The sequence below is a fragment of the Filobasidium floriforme genome (assembly GCF_021052385.1).
Source record: "Filobasidium floriforme strain CBS 6241 chromosome Unknown HD553scaffold_1, whole genome shotgun sequence".
Lineage (NCBI taxonomy): Eukaryota > Fungi > Basidiomycota > Tremellomycetes > Filobasidiales > Filobasidiaceae > Filobasidium > Filobasidium floriforme.
Genome location: NW_025763622.1, coordinates 833,530 through 850,382, shown reverse-complemented (window position 1 = coordinate 850,382; position 16,853 = coordinate 833,530). Strand labels below are relative to the sequence as shown.

Genomic DNA, 16,853 nt, shown 5'->3' with positions numbered 1-16,853 from the left:
GGCCGAGAGAAGGACTATATTATTCTCAGCTGTGTGCGAAGCAACGAACATCAGGGGATCGGGTTTTTGAACGACCCGCGACGACTGAACGTAGCTCTCACTCGAGCAAAGTATGGAGTGGTCATTCTGGGTAACCCGAAGGTTTTGAGCAAGGTGAGCAAGGTCTCGTTATGACTGCTGTTGTATCGGCTGTAGCTGACTATAACGCGAACGCTCCAGCATCCGCTTTGGCATCACCTCCTCACGCATTACAAGGAGAAAAACTGTCTCGTCGAGGGCGCCTTGAACAATCTGCAAGCTAGCATGATCCAGTTCAGTCGACCCAAAAAGACCCTGAACAAGGCGATGGAGCAGTTTAGACGTTTCGAGGCGCCGGCGATGGAGTTTATGAGCGGTCCCACCGTTCCATCTGACAGTAAGCAACGAAAGTGCTCGCTCATCGATATCGACCAGAACCTGAATCTCGATCAATACTCCAGCCCCTAGTCGATATGACGCGGCTTACTATAGGACCCATGATCCTCTTGGCTACATCGCTCCATCTGTGGCATCACAGGCTTACTCGAATACTTTGCCAATGCTCACGCCTGGCGCGCCTTTCTTACCGCCTCATCTTGGAGGAGGGAAGAGAGGAACGTACAGTAGTATGTACGCCCCGAGTTACGCTTCGCAGCAGGCACCTTCTCAATCAGGAGACACCGCCAGTATCGCGGGAGGCGTGGCACCATCTAGTATCATGCCGAATCAGTGGGACAGACTGAAGCGCAGGACTTCGGCCGGTTCCGTCACCGCTGCGAGCGATGCTCTCGACTACAAGACCATGCAGGATGACACTTCAACAAGCTATACGCCTACTAGCTATGCTCAGAGTCAAGCCGGATACACCGATTACTGAGCAGGCCGAATCGATCAGCTTGGTGGTGATGGCAGCACATCGCATTCGCTGGGTCTGGCTCGCGACGTCGGTACCTTCGACAAGTACACTCTCGGACCGCAGGTCCACGCAACCTAGCCGGCAGACCTCCATCAGCGACGTCATGTCCTGCACAACCTGGGACATCATCGCTTTGAGCGGCTGGCTAGATTCAGTCGCCATAATTCGCATCTGTCAACCCGTCGAAAGGCGCGATGTCGGCCTACACGGCTTACATCGCGGGTCAACATCGGTAGCCTTTCGTCGAGACAGTTTACAGCTTGTATGGATGCTTTGGGATGTGCATGAATATTACGATGAGAGGCCACTTCCATATTATTGTCAATCGGTGTGAATGGCCGTTGGTTCCACTTGAGCTACAATTTCGGCCAGGCTGGCTCGAAACGAAATATGTACAGCGGTGACTTCATGTCTGACAGCGAACGAACCGCAACATCTCCATAGCAAGTGCACAGGGAATACCCTTGCACTGGGAGGGTGGGTCAAGAGTATGCTTCAAGAACGATTTCGCCTTGCTAGACCGTCTACCAGACACAGTTAGAAGCTTGTTGAGGGTTTCCCCTGATACGCTGGTGTGCCTGGTCTTTGCCATGAATTGCGTCGATACCACAAAAGTACCAACTCTTCACGTCGACGGTCACGGCAGAAGTGGAATGCCGAACTCGGTATCCTCTAGAACGCTTGAGACCCACTGGCGAATGCTGATGCCGTCGGGTTCAGTAAGCCGGGTGGGATCCCGCTCGCAAGCTACAATGATGCGTTTGAGTCAGGAATCATCATTTCGTCCAGCTGTCCGAGAATCTACTTGCCTCGGCTGTGATCTCTTGACCACCACTATCCCAGCATCGTGATAATACAGGTCGGAGTACGTCTAGAATCATCCTGTTGACCAATGCGGATACTTCATCGGGAACGTATCGTCGCCAGAGCAAGAGGTTCTTGATCATTTTGCGTTGCCGATTGGTAAATGTCCTCAAAGACGTCCGTGATGCCGGGTCGAATGCTGGTGGAGGACGTGCGTGAGGCGAAGTCAAGGAACCCACAAGTTCGATATTGGCGAGGATATTTGTCGAAAAGACTGTGAGTATAGCTTTAAGTAAGCCCTGTGGAAGAAGGTGAGCGGCGGCATCAAGCGACGGATGGTTGCAGGGGGTCACTTACACGGTATTTTGAGCCTTCTTTCCCGATATATTCGCCTATCACGTCCAGGAGATCGGCGAGATTTCTGGTCTGCTTGGTCGAACACACATCGTAGACGCCATGCTCGATCGCTTTAAGCACGATGTTGGTCACCGATGACGAGATCATGGCTGCAGCAAGATCCCCCTCTGCAGAAAGGGGTGGCTCTTCGTCCAGATCCATGTCATCCGAATCCTCTGCGTGCGCATCTTCCGTCTTGGGACGGGAATAACGGTGCAAGCAATCAAACCAATGGAACGAGTCTAGCGATTTGGATGACTACGGCGCGACGGCTATCAGGCTCTGCAATTATCCTACCTCTAGGGCGACAACTCACTCTGCTTGGTTCCCATCCGACCATTTCTTGTCTCGCCCAGTACTCCCAACCTTGCACCATGGCTAAACCACCATACGCGTTGCTGTACTCGTCTTCGTATTGCTTGCGCCAGCCGCCGAAGCGTACCGCAAGACCCAGTTCGGGATCACGGAAATCCTCCGCCTTGACATCGCTAGACAAGGCCTGCACACGAGCTTGCAGAGCTTCTTGTGCCATTTGATAGTCTTCTGCGTCCCCTTCACCTAAAGAACTATCGGTAGAGTATCCATCCTCGTCCGTACGGGGAGTAGGCTTCCGTACGTTCCTGCGCTGTCGTCGAGCAACACGCTCTTCTCTCCGCGCCCGTCGAACACCAGAATATGCTCCCGATTCATCGACTTTACGGCGAGTCCTGCCCAGCTCGTCTACCTCCTCTTCCTCGGCCGCTTCGGCAGGTGCCACAATCCCGACGCACAATGCCAGATCATCTGCATCGTCCTGTAACCTCCGCTTGGTGTAGATATCGTGACGCTCTTTGTAATGCAGCATCATATCCTTTTCGATCTTCTGCAGTACCGGCATCTAACCAGGTTGAGGCGGATCTGCAGGTTAGCTATGTGGCGTGATGGGAGAATGAGTGCACAGCGGCCCACCTTTTCCTCCAAAAAGCCTCCCAGCATTTCAACCCAGCCGCGAAATTCTTCCATCCACTCCTTCTTCGCCTCGACCATCGTCACTTCAGCTCGCAGCTCCGTTTCCTGAGTATCACATGCGACGAGGTCCCGATCCGCAGCCTCGATCTGGTTCTGTCGAGTAGCCCTCGATGCTCTCAAGAAGGCGCAAGAGGATTGTAGTCGAGCTGAAGCGGAAGTGACCGTAGGCAGTGATTTTGAAGCGGGTATCGGAGCAGCTTTGTACGGTCGTGAGGTCTACATATGAGGAAATGATCTGGTCAGGTCCTCGCATCTGATCGATTCGTCATATGACCGTGCTTACTTTGCCTGGCTGAGATGGTCCGGCGTCAATGGTGGGGTTTGCTCGGTTAGCCTGAGCCATTTCCCAAGCCAGCTCATCCTCGTCGTCCAGATCTTCATTTTCTCTTTTCGTAGCCAAACAAAGAGGTTTCATGAGGATTCGAATGATGTTGGATGGAATAATTTCGGCAAGATGACTGACCGTTCTTCAATTGCGTCCACCATATCGCTCCGCAACCGTCGAGCGGCAGCTTTGTTGGCGTCCTTGCCGATGGCGAGTCGGGTATTCGTCTCGGTGAAATCGGCAAATCCTGATGAAGGGGATTCAATCATGAGCGGAGACAAGAACCAATCTGAGCCCATCCATACTGACCTTCATCTCCATCGCCTTCTTCGTCTTCCTCCCTTTGCAACCTACTCTCAGGATGAGGCCCTACATCCCCCCTTGCATCCGCGTCGTATACTGCCAATTTGCCATTGTCCTGGTTGATACTGATATAATCCTCTCCTCCGAGTCCGCTTGAGGAAGATACGCCCGTACCGGTCGCCGTCTTCCGTTTCGCTTTAGCAGCAGCTATCGCCGCTTCATCTGGGATACCCTGGGTAGTATCGAGGACGGGCGCATACCGGCTTAGACTTGGCGTAGCGAATGTCGTGCTCGAGGCTGGTTCCCGTAGATCGTCAACTTCCATAGCTTGAGCCTCATCCTCGGAATCTCGAGCACGTGGTGCCTTCATCGGTGTCGACGCTTTGAGCTCTTCGAGGTAGGCGTTATTGTATGAGACCGAAGAGGAAGCTACGGGGGTCGAAGATGAAGAAGCGAACGGATTGTGGTAATCACCCGTGCCATCATTGCTAGCCGTAGCTGCAGCCGATGAAACGGCTGCCGACTTCTGTAATGATATCGATTGTGAAAGCTTTGATTTCCGGGCTACAAAAGGCTGATCTTCCGAAGCCTGCCTCGCGAGCAAAGCCAAGTCAAGATCAGCCTGAGGTCCGCATACCGAGCGACCACTTGGAATCGCTTACCTCCTCATCCTCTCCTCCGAAACTCAGCCGAGTCTTTCCTGTCGACCCCACCTTTCTCTTCTCTTTATCCTTCTTCCTGTTTTTGGCCATCTGCATCGGGCTGACGCTCGTCTCCTCGTCTTCATCCCCGGCATCGTCCGTCGTCCTGGCTAGAGGTGAACCTGGCGCGGCATCGTCCCGCTGACGCAGGTTCGTCCGAGCTTTGGCTCGTTTGATAAAAGGTGACGACATGGTATGTGCCACGACACTATCAAGCTGTACAGCAAGGTTGTTGATGGGCAAGCAAGTCAAGATTATCGTCGACAGCGACAGGGCATCCGATGAGAGAGGTTCATCCGTCTGGTCGTGCTCATCGCTCATCGCGATCTGAAAGCGGACATGTCGTTTCAAGCCATGTCCGTGCTCAGGCTCACATCCATCGAGACTCGTTATCCAACTGAGATCGCATTCCGATCACATGCCTGGAATTGATGTAGCTTTTCGAGCCCTCAGTGAGCAATAGTGATTCAAATGTATTACAATCCTGATTCATTTGTCATTTGTTCGATATGGTTAACCCCTCAAATCTTGATCAAAACCTTTCCCGTAGTCTTCCTCGCCTCCAGATCCTCGTGCACCCTCCTGATGTCCTCCAGAGGATAAGTGTCGTGGATCTTGATGTCGAGCTTTCCATCAAGGATGAACTGGAAGAGCTCCTTGGTGTAGGTGGTAAATTCTTCGCGTGTGGTAATGTAGTTGAAGAGGGTAGGTCGGAGAAGTCGGAGGTTCTTGGCCGTCAGTCGACTGTGATGATGCAGCAGATGAGGGATTAGAAAGCCATGACCGCGAGCAGTGTATCCAAGGATAGGACGTCGAGACTTACGAGATGGCGAACGGAGGTACCGCCCCTGATGCGTTACCGAACGAGACGAGCGAACCCTTCCTCTTGACCATCAACAGGTCGTCTTCGAACGTCGACTTGCCCACTCCATCAAAGACGACATCCACCCCCTGGCCACCGGGTGTGATCTCGAGCACTTTGGCGACGAGATCCTTCTCCTCCGAATAGTTGATAAGGAACTCGGCCCCATTCTTCTTTGCCAGGTCGAGTTTCTCCTGGGAAGAAGCGGTCGCGATTACATGTGCTCCGGTAGCTTTGAGCATCTGGCAAAGCAAGAGCCCGACCCCTCCCGCAGCGGCGTGGACGAGGACATATTCCCCAGCTTTCACCGGATGAGCTTCCCTGATCAAGCTCAACGCGGTGAGTCCTTGCAAGAACGAAGCGAGGGCGAGCTTGCCATCGAGACCGTCAGGGATCTTGTAAGTATGCAGAGCCGGTGCAGCGGTGTATTCGGCATATCCAGACCCGCCCATCCATACGACCCTGTCGCCCACCGAGAGGCCTTGTAAGGATTTCTCGTCCGAGCCGAGGGAGACGATCGTTCCGTACCCCTCTTTGCCGAGTATTTCGGGCTTTTTAGATGGGTAGAGACCGGTCCGGAAGTAGCTAGCAGGTATCAAAATGGCCAACATCAACGATAACTTTCGAGAATGATCCTCCATCATGCCGACCACTCACGTATCGATGTAGTTGAGTCCGGCCAACTCGTTCTTGACCAAGACTTCACCGGCACCAGGCTTGGGGACGGGCAAGTCGGTCTTGAACTCGAGCACCTCGGGACCTCCCACCTTTTCGACCAAGACTCCTCTCATGGTAGTAGGGATCTGAGTGGACGACATGCTTCGATATTGTTGTGACAATTGGTAGGTAAAGCGGATTGGCGAGTACCTGCTGGTGAACGACGGTGCGAGTCGGGGTTGAGCTAGTCGGATCGCGTATCGAGCCGTGACCGACATGGTAGGAATGAAAAGCTGAGAAGACTGGACTGACTGAGGATTGACTTTTGTATGAAACCTGCCGTGAGACTTGCTTACTTCCTTGCTCACTCTTGACCCTTTTGTAGTTTACCATGAGCCTCTACCCTCCGGACATATATATAACCCGGGGGTTGGTCGAGGATAGCGTGCTCTCTTCGGACGAGGCCGTTGTTGGTAATCCGAGCGAGCGAACGATGCCGTGACATGACGTGGCGCGATGGCGGCATCTCATCGGCTCGAACACGTTTCAGACGAAACTGTCGTACTGTCCGTCTTCCGACCTGGGTTGGGTTGCAGGAGCCGCCCCTATACACACAACTGACAACCCCCTCCCCTCCGGCCAACACGATCACGGGTGTCTGCTGGAGCTGAACGACCCAATGTATGCCACAACATCGCAAGGGCGTTTTATCAATCCTGGTATAGGAATTTCGTTTACGCCAGCTGCAGCTCATCCCTTTACTCGGTGTCGATAGCAAAGATGACCCTATTGAAAGACTAACAATTCGAACTTACCAGGAAAGTACGGTTTAAAAGTACGGTTTAATCTCAACGGCAATATACAAGGGGACTGTGGCAGGACACACAATCTATACAAAGCGGGGTTCTTACACCATGACGTTCAAGCTCCATCTCGCTTATCGGCACCCTTCTCCGCAGTGCAAATTGGGAAAAATATACTTTTCACCCTCGCGAACCCTCCTCTCTCCCACTATATCACCCATCTATAGCAGAGCTAGATGTTTTTTCTGATAGTTTTCGCAAATGCCTCTGTTCTCCTCGAGATCCTTCAACAATTGATATGTCGCTTCGTTCGCTTTACTTGAGAAGTCCTGAAGATGTCCGTTCTCTTCGAGTTCCTGCGCCTTTCTGTGATCGCTCTCCTTCATGTGTTCGAGAACATGATCCGCTAGCGTTGAGGTGAAGTCGAATCGTTGTTGGGGATCGCACACATTGGAAGCGCCCGCGAGCTCTTCAAACCACTCCATCAACCACTTGCGTATGGCTACCACGACTTCCTTCTTGTCAAACGCGAAACCGGCTTTCCTTTCGAAGACCTTGAGTCTATTGACCGATGTTTCTGCAACGAACACGCGGTCCTCATGTTCGATCTGCGTGTATGGATGCTCGTGAGCAGAGTTCTCGGGCGCTGTAGACTCGGCATCGAGACTATCTTGCTCAATCAGGAGAGTCTCCTGAATCCCTTCCTCACAACTGTAAATGGATCCTGCGTCGGCCAGTATCTGGGAGGGCTTCTTTGTTAGTGGTCGAACATCATGGTTTGTGAAAAGCTTAGACAGTCGAGGCTTACGTTAAAAGGAAATTTGCCTCCGTTTGGGTCATAGGTCGAGAACAGCGACGAGATCTCTATGTAATTCTTTGTCCCAGGGTGACGAAAGTAGATCGTGGGGAATTGTGTGATGGCTTGTGAGGCGACCGAGAGTCCGCGGTCATGGCTGGTAGGATCACGCGATATCGCGCGCAAAACGGTGTCGTGGCAAGAGGATACTCGATGGTCGAATCCAAGGATCGTAAAGTTGTCATCTCATTTCCTATAGCTGCCCAATCGATTACTCGAAGAAGCCTGAAACCGCCACGATGGTCATCTGACTAGATCTTGGTCAAAGGTGCGTCGCGTTTCAACCCGATGCTGTCATGGCGCGCCATTTTGCGTGCGCCAGCCGTCGTCAAAAGAGACGAGCCTTTTCATGTGCTTGTGGGATCGTGGGAAGGGTGCGCCTGGAATTGAGTCATGCCGTGAAGGACAATGGTAAAATCAAGCCGGCTACGAATATGTTTCGAAGGCGCACACGGATGCTCGCAGTTGCGGGATGAGGTTTTTGAGCCGACGCTCGAACGTCTTCATCCACAGGGAGATTCAAGTATGGCCGGTGTGGAGCATCAATCGCCACTGCTCGATTACGGGAACGAATATCACTTTATCTGTAGTGGTACCAAGCTTCCCTCGCCTTCTGAACGGTCCCAACCTATACCAGGTCCCGATATGCTGATCGTTTGTTCAGCCATCAGAGGCAGCACTGCGGAGCAGGCTCTCAAGGACATCGCAGAGTTCAACATGCAAATCCATGGTGTCCACAAGCTTCCCTTGGAAACGTCCTCTCTCTACCCACTTCGACCCCTACTCCTACTGCAAACCACCTTTACTTGTTCTGCAATTCGGGATTTTGTGGATTCGGAACATTGTGCAACGCTGGTGTTCGTCAAAGTGAGCCAGCTCTATTATCGTTTCACCGGTATGAGCTTTCGACTTAACGGTGTGCTGCCTCTCAGCTTGACAGTATCTCGAACGAACACCGCTGACATGTCAGCCGTATCTTGTTTCACGCTGCACGAACTCCAGCTTAGCGACAGTGATGCAATGCAATACGAAGAAACCAGCCGGAAGGTAACTGTCTTGATATCCCTTACTTGGCCGAGCTGATATCATGGATGTGGCGCGATGCGCTTCCTTTGTGACCCTGATGCGCAGGTCCTTGAGCCGCACCTTTGATTCGGCTCTTTCCTCTAGCGGGTTTGACGGTCTGACACCGTGCGTCTGTTCTTCTATGTGAGCCGAGGCGGACACGTATATAAGTGCCCTGACATGTCACAGCTGTGTGGCAATGGAGGATCGCCCTCCAGCCTTCCTGGTCGACGCCTTTGCCTATCACGCCGCATCTGAACGACGGTTCTGACCTGACAATCTTGCCACTCATACCGTGAGCGATATGGCAACCAAGACGTCCACGAAGGTAATCCAGAGACCCACACCCACCCAGCTGCGCCAGCCGATTATCACGCTGGTCCCAACTGGCGTGCTCGACCCAGATGCTGTCATTCAATGGGTCGGCAAGACCAGCAGGGCAGATGGTCTGACCAGTTTTCCCGAGCTAGAAAAAATGGGACCCGCCGTCAAGGTCAGCGAGGAGCAACCCGCCGCCAAGGTCATCAAGGGCGGTCCTCTCAAAGGGCTGAGCATCCAGGTGGAGTCGCCATTGCGTGGCCTGAGTATCTCGCTGCTGAGTAGCCCAAGCCTGACCGCAACTCGATCTACTCAAGCGGATTTGGACAGCCTCTCTACTGATCGTTCTGCTAGTACGGTCACCAGTCTTACAGCAGCACCTCAGTCGACTGCGAGTCCTTGACCCGCCCGCTTCGGCTGCTTCGCATGTTCTGCTCGATGCATCCCACCTACGAGCTTGCCGATTGTAGTCCGGTTCGTTATATTTTTGTATTCGGTTTTGCACATGTTTGTTTGGTATACATCGAAATAGTATAGAAAGGCCAAAGTAGCCTCGTTTACAAGACATTTTCGCGAGAGACAAAAGATCAGTCCTCCATAGGGCCCAGGTAATCGCCCTTGATCGACCCGATCGCAAACTATGCAACGAGGCAAGACGTCAACTCTCATCCTCGACGAACGCGCTTGTAGTGGCGAGCCGACTCACGAAGTCGCTCTGTTCCCCCCTAACACCGACGATCCTCAACCTGATCCGGCTTCCTCGTCGGATAGACTCGCCCGTATGCGTCGAGGTGAACGCGGGCGGGTTGGCCTCGGGCTGGAACTTGAAGTCCTCCGGCGTGTACTATCGAGATCGGAGGGTCGAGCATCAGCATCGGCTCAGGTCTGGCTATCGCAAAAAAGAAAAACGATAGAAGAAAAGGTCTCCTCCCGCCCGCTCGAGCTCGTCCGATCCCGGAATTACCCAAAACTACGCTTGTCAGGACATTTTAAAAGGATTCATACTACTACATTGAATCACCCAGTACGTTTGCATCATGCCCCCGAAAGGGTAAGATGTCCCTATGCTTTCTTGTCATCATTCAGAGGCGTGTTGTTTTGTTTTGTATTGCAACCCGGGATTCGAGGACGAGCGAGCGAAGCGGTGGAAAGGGGATTCAAGAAGAAAGAGACGGAAAAACGGCCCGCAACCACTCACATGCGTAGACACAAAGATCTGCATCGGTCCCAAGACGCAGAAGAATCCCAACTTTCCGACCTTTTCGACCTGACAGTCCACCACCTCGCCCTTGATGGGCTTCATCACCAGCGCTTGGTAATGGAGTGTGAACTCGGCTTCGCCGGTCCCTTGGATAACCTTGGAACCGGATTGAAGGGTCTTTAGGTTGTGGAGATCGGTTATGGCGATGATGTAACTGTGCAGTTGAAAATGTTGTTGTTGGATGTCAGTGAGGTTGTTTTGATACTAGGCAGAGCTGAAGGGAAAGGGAAGAGATGTCGGAGAACTAACCCATCCTGACCCGAAGTGACGCCCTCGACATCGGCATAGAGTTTCTGTAGGACGATCTCTGTGATGTTCGGTCCAAAGTAGGATGGATGAAGCTGCGAGACGGGGAGTTGTAACGTATGGAAGGAAGTTATGTCAGTCGATGTCATGGCGTGTAGAATGCAAAGGACGCCAGCACTCACAGAGATGTTATGTTCAAGGTCCTTCTACTCATCGACGTGATGCGCATGGTGACGACGGTCGGTTTACGCAGGGCGAGACATGGCGTTGCGGGGCACGATCATGATTTCGAGCAACGACGATACGAACGGAGGTTCGACGACGAGTGTAGGGAGGTGCAGGAGGGGAGGATACGTATTCGAATTCTCCGTCAGCCATTGTGATCTGGCTTGACAAGAAAATCGAGGACGGCGACGAGGTCTACCATCGTAAAAGATGGGGACATGGGGACGAGAGGACGATGGATACCAACCAGGAAGAACATGATGCTATGTTATGCTTTATGCCAGCCGGTGTATTATCGTACACACGAGCCCCGTCTTGACCCTTTCCCTTCTCTCTCCCTTTTGTATGGGTAGCCGGTCCTCGGTTCGGATTACTCAGTGAAGAGGTCCAGGGTCCTTCCGTGGTGACGAAGAGAGAGAGAGGCACAGGGAGGAGACGCGACGTAGCGGCTCTTTCTGGTCGTGATAATAGAAAAGAGGTCGAGATAGCTTCAAGGGCGACGAGGTGGGATGAGACAGGTCAAGGGAGTGAACTAGGTATATATACTTTTGTTGGAGAAGTGAGGATGTTCTGAGAGGGAGATGTCGATTTTTCGCTGGCAGGTTTTCGGGAGAGAGTGCAAGCGAGAGGGATGCGAGGTAACGCGCAGACGCGTGAGAAAGCGGAAACGACAAGCGAGACGAGCATGAGAGAACAAGGGAGAGTGATGGGAGTGATTCAACACTTCGAGAAGGTCGACTTTCCGGCTTCACCTTGTTTAATCGACTCTCACTGATCGCTTCAAACACACTCTTCCTCAACCTCACACCTCGCAACTCAACAAACGTATCAACTGAACCAACATGTCTGCCATGGATGTCGACAGTGAGCAGTTCGATTGATTGAATCTCTTTACACGCGCTTTGACAGTGCCGATTGCTGACCTGGCCCTTTTCATTCTACGACAGAGTCTCTCGATGAAGTACGTCCACTTCTTGCCACCACCCCCTCGATTCATTCTTCCCTACGCCTCCCTCCTCCGTAATTTCGTATTCTCTGGCTGGATCTTTGGTCGTTTGGGGTGACGCGGATGAGGGCGATCTGGTCTGGGACATCGGAGGCGGGGGGATCCATCGATTCGGCCTAGAGGCGTCGAGCTTCCCGCCTCCCGTGCATTGGGAGAGCTACGTTGGATGAGACAGAAAAGCGGAGGCAAGAGAATCTCGTCGTAACGAGACAACGAGATCATTCAGAACTCGGACAGGACCAGCGGATCAAGAAGGATCACGATCAGCTCCACGCGATACACTTTCGTCGGCTCGAACCGACTATGACCCCCGTAGACAACACATCCATCATCGATCGACGCCTAGCCTGCCTCGATTTATCAAACTCCGCAACTGGCATCCATTTTCTAACCTTCCCCCTGTTGGTTCACGCCTTTCCCGTCACCTCTTTTGCAGATCATCGCCACCCGACCCAAAGGTTCCCGAGGCCGAGGTTCCCGCCGAGGCACTTCCACTCCCCGTCCCGCCGCTTCTGCCCGTCCTCAGCAACAGGGACAGGCCTCGGGCGCTCGGGCCAAGTACGCCGGTGCGATCCCCGCCGGTCGACCCCAGCAGCAACAGTTGGGCGTGAACCCGTTGGTGCAACAGCAGAAGCAGGCGACGAGCGAGGCTCTCAAGGTCATCATCAGCAAGTTGCCTCTGGACGTCGAGGAGGAGAGCGTCAGGGTGAGTCCATTCATCTTGCACTGGCTCCTTTCCCATATTCGGAAGACACGCTAACGTGATTTTCGACGTGCTTCAGGAATTGATGACCACCACCGTCGGTCAAGTCAAGGTCGTCGAACTCGCTTACGACAACAAGGGCAAGTCCAAGGGTATCGCCACTGTCATCTTCAGGCAAAAGGGAAGCGCGCAGAAGGCTTTTGAACAGTGTACGTACAGGTCCTGCCTTGGCTGCTTGTCATCTGGTCACGTTATGGAGAGCTTACGATGATTCTGCATGTCGGATGTTTAATTGGGCGGCAGACAACAACCGGATGATCGACCAGAGTTAGTAGGCGTTTCTTCTTGATTGAATCTCTTTTCAGAATATGCTGCCCCGGGGCGAATACGAAGATGTCGCCGTCGCCGGATTGGCCGCCGTCGTCGTGTCTGGCAATCGACGTCGAGACGGCACTCGGTATTGCAAGGAAGACAATAGACAGCACGGCGTTTAGAGGCAAGATCAATGGCAAGGCAAGAGGCAAGAAAAGGCACAAGGCGAGACACAAAGCGAAACGGACGAGTCGTCGTGCGGGGTGGGCGATACCGCCTTGCGGTAGGGGTGACGATCATGGTGGGCTGATCGGCCTCGACTCGAAGAGGCTGGTGGACCATTTTGCCTGCGATGCGGATTCTCATTCGCCTGGCGGGAGGTATCGATCCTCCGCGACGAGGGCGGTTCTGGACGGGATCGAGTCACGATGTATCGCTTTGGACGCCGCGGTAGGCTCGGCGATGAGGCGAGCTCGATTCGTTTCCGTGCAAAGCCGGTTCTGCACATTGGCCGGTTGGCGATGACGCTCGAATTGGCGGTCACTGCCCTACCTCGACGTCGATCAGTATCGATGTCTTGCGCTCGCGCACCCGTTTGGACGACGGTCAAGGTCTACGGCATTCGATGCCTCTTACCAGCCCTTCGCATTAGGGATTTTGCACAAGCACGATCCCCGAAATCGAACCGAATCGTATCGACTCGACTTGCCCGTTTTCTCTCGGTTCGACGGCAGCGACGGCAACGGCGGGCAGGTCCGACATTATCTCTTGATCAGGTGGCTGACCCACGTTCCCATCCGGTCGTCTTCTTCCTTCACCTCAACTCTTCCAAATGCAACACCATCAATTCGTCAACCATTTTTTTCCACCCTCATCAACATTTATCACAACCACAACCACGACCCGACAATCCGCCATACTATCCTTCTACACCATCCTCCCAACCTTACAACTTTACCTTTCGCCAACATTATGAAATCCTCTCCGTCATCTGGAACCCAACTTCCCCTTTGCGCCTCGTTTGTAACTCTGCCATCATTTGCTGGACTCTGCCTCACGTGCTCTCCGCACACAGAGCGACCTCTCAAAGTCGAGGTCGTCGTTGACCCCTCGAAGGTCCCTCTCGCCGCCCGTGTTGCACCCAGGCCCGTGCCTGCTGCCGCACCCCCTGCTGCTGCTTCGCGAGGGTTCGTTGAAATCCCCTATTTGGAACGCTACAAGACATAAACTGAACTCTCGCCATGCCGTCTTTTACATTCAATAGCGCTGGTCCTATTCGACGTGGAGCTGCCCCTCGAGGAGGTGCTGCCAAGCGCGCTCCTAGGCCCAAGAAGACCGCCGAGGACTTGGACAAGGAGATGCTGGTGAGCTTTCAGTGATTTGACACCAGTGGATCGCAAAACTGATCGCCAATCGTACCGGCAGGAATACGCCGCGGCCGGAACCACTACTACCACGGCTTGAGATCGCCAACTCTTGTGACGTGACGATACCTTTCATCTCTCTGGTTCCGCTTGTTCGAAAAAATCCGACTTCGATCTCTCTTTGCGAACGAAATTGTATGATATCTGATTATTAAGGACCGGCTCAACTTGCACGCCCTTTCTGCACTTCTTGGTCCAACTCTGCATCATGATGCATGGAATCGTAATAACCCAGACGGCAAGCAGCAAGCACACCTGTGAAGCACATTATATAGATAGGTACAGTCCTTCCGTTGAACCTCCTGTATCGAGCCATTACCTCTGATCAGGCTGGGTGGGTGGTAGTCGTTGTGGTCACTGCGCGCAAATCGGTTTGTTAAGCTCGCAAGTCCGAAAAGTGCAAACAGTCTACGATGACTACGCACTCACGACATCGCCCGGAGTCGGGAGCGGCCTCGACTGTATCGCGCAAAGTGCAAATCAGTCTGCTGAGAGGGGATGCGTGTATCACTCAGATGCGACTTACTCCTCCTGGCGGTTTACCACCTTTCGCCGAAGGCACATTAGACGGAGCTTGACCAGGGTTGCCTGCGTAATCCGGATGCTTAGCATAAGGTTTGCGTGTTGGAGACCGTGGAAAGGCCAGCTCACCGATGGTCATGTTGGGGGGCAAGTTGTAGGACTGCCAAGCAGGCGGTACTGCCGGCTTGGGGGGCTCAGGCTAAAATTAAATCATGAAGAAGGCCAATGGTCAGCTCATGTCCCCGTGCTGCGTCGCAGGAGCGTGCTCACCTTGGGAGCTGGCGGGTTCGGCTTGGGCGCCGCAGCTTTAGGTAAGCCGATGCCTGGTCCTGGTCCTACTCCGTTACCCGTGGGAAAAGGCAAGACTGCCATTAAGTCTCCGTGTGATTGCCTTCCCTTCATCAGTAGAAGTTCCGCCAACTCGCTAGATGTGTTAACGATGTCAGTACATGGCACAGAAAAGCTGGCAAAGGCACTCACTAGTAGAGAGCCCTCCTAGTTTCTCGCAAGTCACCAACTTCCTTAAGGAGCGCGCGCACTTCGGACTAGTGGATGGGATTGCGGTCAGTCTAATGACGCCAATTTTTACTACCCATAGGGTAGAATGCTTACCGATAACGCCTTGGAGAAGTCGTCGAGACTGTAAACCAGATGGCATTAGCGCGAAATAACGCTGCCGGACCGCGCCACTGATCGCTTACTATCCGCTCAAATTGAAAGCGACCTGTTCTCGAGCCCATGCCTTGGCAGCCTGTTGCGTCTGCTGATGCTGGTTGGTGTTTTGAGCGACAAGATCGGCTGCCAAAGCTCGCAAGAAGGCCGTGAGATCGTCGTTGCGCTTCTTCAGGTAATCGATCACGGCCTGGTTTCCAGGCTTCTTGGCTTCTGTTTCCCGCCACTTCTTGTCCGCGTCCCTCTCAATGATCAGCTTGTCGATTGCCTCTACAGGTTGTTTACGTTCGATGACAACTTGATTAGTCAAGAGAGATGAAGAGACGATCGAAGCGCTTCCATGCGTACCTTGCCATTTCTTGTCCCTCTCGGTCTTGTCATTTCGACGCTTTTCTTTGGCTTTGGCGTCTTCAGCGAACGTTTCTTTCCACTTGGTATCGTGTGTGCCATGGTCATGCTGTGTTATGAAACGCGATTGTAAGGTGTATGTCAAGAATGTGGAGGGAGGTGTGACAAGGCGCTTACGAGAGTCTTCTTGATATCAGACAGAGCGTCTTGCTGCTCCTTATGACGGTCTGCCGCCAATTTCTGTGCTGCTTCGTGCTCCTTTTGTAGCCTCTCCTTTTCGAGCCGTTCTTGTTCTGGTCGAATGGAGCGGTAACGGCAATCGTAAACATCTGCATATCGAACACGAAATGAAACCCCTTTTCTTACCTGCTTTCTCTGCGTTTGCCTTGCTTTGTGCTAACAGAGTGTGATTTACGCTTTCAGTCAGAAACTCAACGTGTTATCCCGCCTGCCAGACTTACCGGCAATTCTGTCCCTTTCCGCAAGCGCAGCTTCAGGGCTGATGGACTGTGTCGCGCCACCGGGTGTTTGGCCCGGAACGACCGTTGGCTGCTTCGAACCAGCCCTTGGCTCGCCAGGACCGGTGCCGCTAGGGTGACCTGATGTACCTTGAGCTGTGGGTAGGCCCTTACGGACAGGAGGCATTGCGGTCGAGCCGTCATGCTGCGTGACACCGTCGGCTGGTACCGGTACCGTATGGCCGGCTGTGGCTGGATCGGACCCGGAGGGAACATTGGCAACCGTCTCAATGGGCTGACCTGGCTGCACTACCTTTGTAGGCGGGGGCGGCTTCTTGAGTACGTTGGGCTTGGCAGCGGGCTGGCCTGGGACAGCCTGTCCCTCCACGACATCAACCCCTCCTGGTACCGTATTGCCAGGCACATTCTGCTGAGTGGTAGGCTGCGGCAATTCTTGGATAATCGTGGGCTGGGGCGGAGGCTTCTTCAACACATTGGGCCTGTGTGCAGGGTCGCTCGCCGGGACATGAACCGGATCCACGGGCGCTACGTTGCCAGAAGAGGATCCTGGAGTGACATTTTGAAATGGGACGGTAGCAGGAACAGAGGCAGGGGTCTGCTGGACTGTAGAAGGTGGAGTCGGT

At 53.4% G+C, this 16,853-nt stretch overlaps 4 protein-coding genes across 4 annotated transcripts; 1 reads left to right on the top strand and 3 right to left on the bottom strand.

Annotated features, from left to right (window-relative positions):
- Positions 1–1,243: 1,243 nt before the first annotated feature.
- Positions 1,244–4,710, bottom strand: HD553DRAFT_302614 (nineteen complex-related protein 2-domain-containing protein). The gene is made up of 9 exons (XM_046178772.1): positions 4,433–4,710; positions 3,777–4,359; positions 3,606–3,714; positions 3,426–3,528; positions 3,083–3,358; positions 2,451–3,011; positions 2,096–2,392; positions 1,744–2,037; positions 1,244–1,681 (listed from the first exon to the last, which is right to left on the bottom strand). The coding sequence occupies exons 1-9, from the start codon at positions 4,661–4,663 to the stop codon at positions 1,607–1,609; spliced, it is 2,529 nt and encodes an 842-aa protein (XP_046040152.1). The 5' UTR covers positions 4,664–4,710; the 3' UTR covers positions 1,244–1,606.
- Positions 4,711–4,888: 178 nt separating this feature from the next.
- Positions 4,889–6,383, bottom strand: HD553DRAFT_302611 (uncharacterized protein). Its single transcript, XM_046178771.1, has 4 exons — positions 6,303–6,383; positions 5,991–6,200; positions 5,295–5,918; positions 4,889–5,215 (listed from the first exon to the last, which is right to left on the bottom strand). The coding sequence occupies exons 2-4, from the start codon at positions 6,149–6,151 to the stop codon at positions 4,993–4,995; spliced, it is 1,008 nt and encodes a 335-aa protein (XP_046040151.1). The 5' UTR covers positions 6,152–6,200; positions 6,303–6,383; the 3' UTR covers positions 4,889–4,992.
- A 3,119-nt stretch (positions 6,384–9,502) lies between these two features.
- On the bottom strand, positions 9,503–11,307 carry HD553DRAFT_302607 (DNA-directed RNA polymerase II subunit rpb7). Its single transcript, XM_046178770.1, has 6 exons — positions 11,012–11,307; positions 10,722–10,745; positions 10,543–10,634; positions 10,231–10,447; positions 9,739–9,876; positions 9,503–9,670 (listed from the first exon to the last, which is right to left on the bottom strand). Exons 1-6 carry the CDS (start codon positions 11,021–11,023, stop codon positions 9,620–9,622), a joined length of 534 nt encoding a protein of 177 aa, XP_046040150.1. The 5' UTR covers positions 11,024–11,307; the 3' UTR covers positions 9,503–9,619.
- A 209-nt stretch (positions 11,308–11,516) lies between these two features.
- HD553DRAFT_302602 (uncharacterized protein) lies at positions 11,517–14,414 on the top strand. The gene is made up of 8 exons (XM_046178769.1): positions 11,517–11,628; positions 11,712–11,725; positions 12,207–12,476; positions 12,553–12,682; positions 12,777–12,800; positions 13,861–13,972; positions 14,050–14,149; positions 14,211–14,414. Exons 1-8 carry the CDS (start codon positions 11,607–11,609, stop codon positions 14,247–14,249), a joined length of 711 nt encoding a protein of 236 aa, XP_046040149.1. The 5' UTR covers positions 11,517–11,606; the 3' UTR covers positions 14,250–14,414.
- The last annotated feature ends 2,439 nt before the right edge of the window (positions 14,415–16,853 follow it).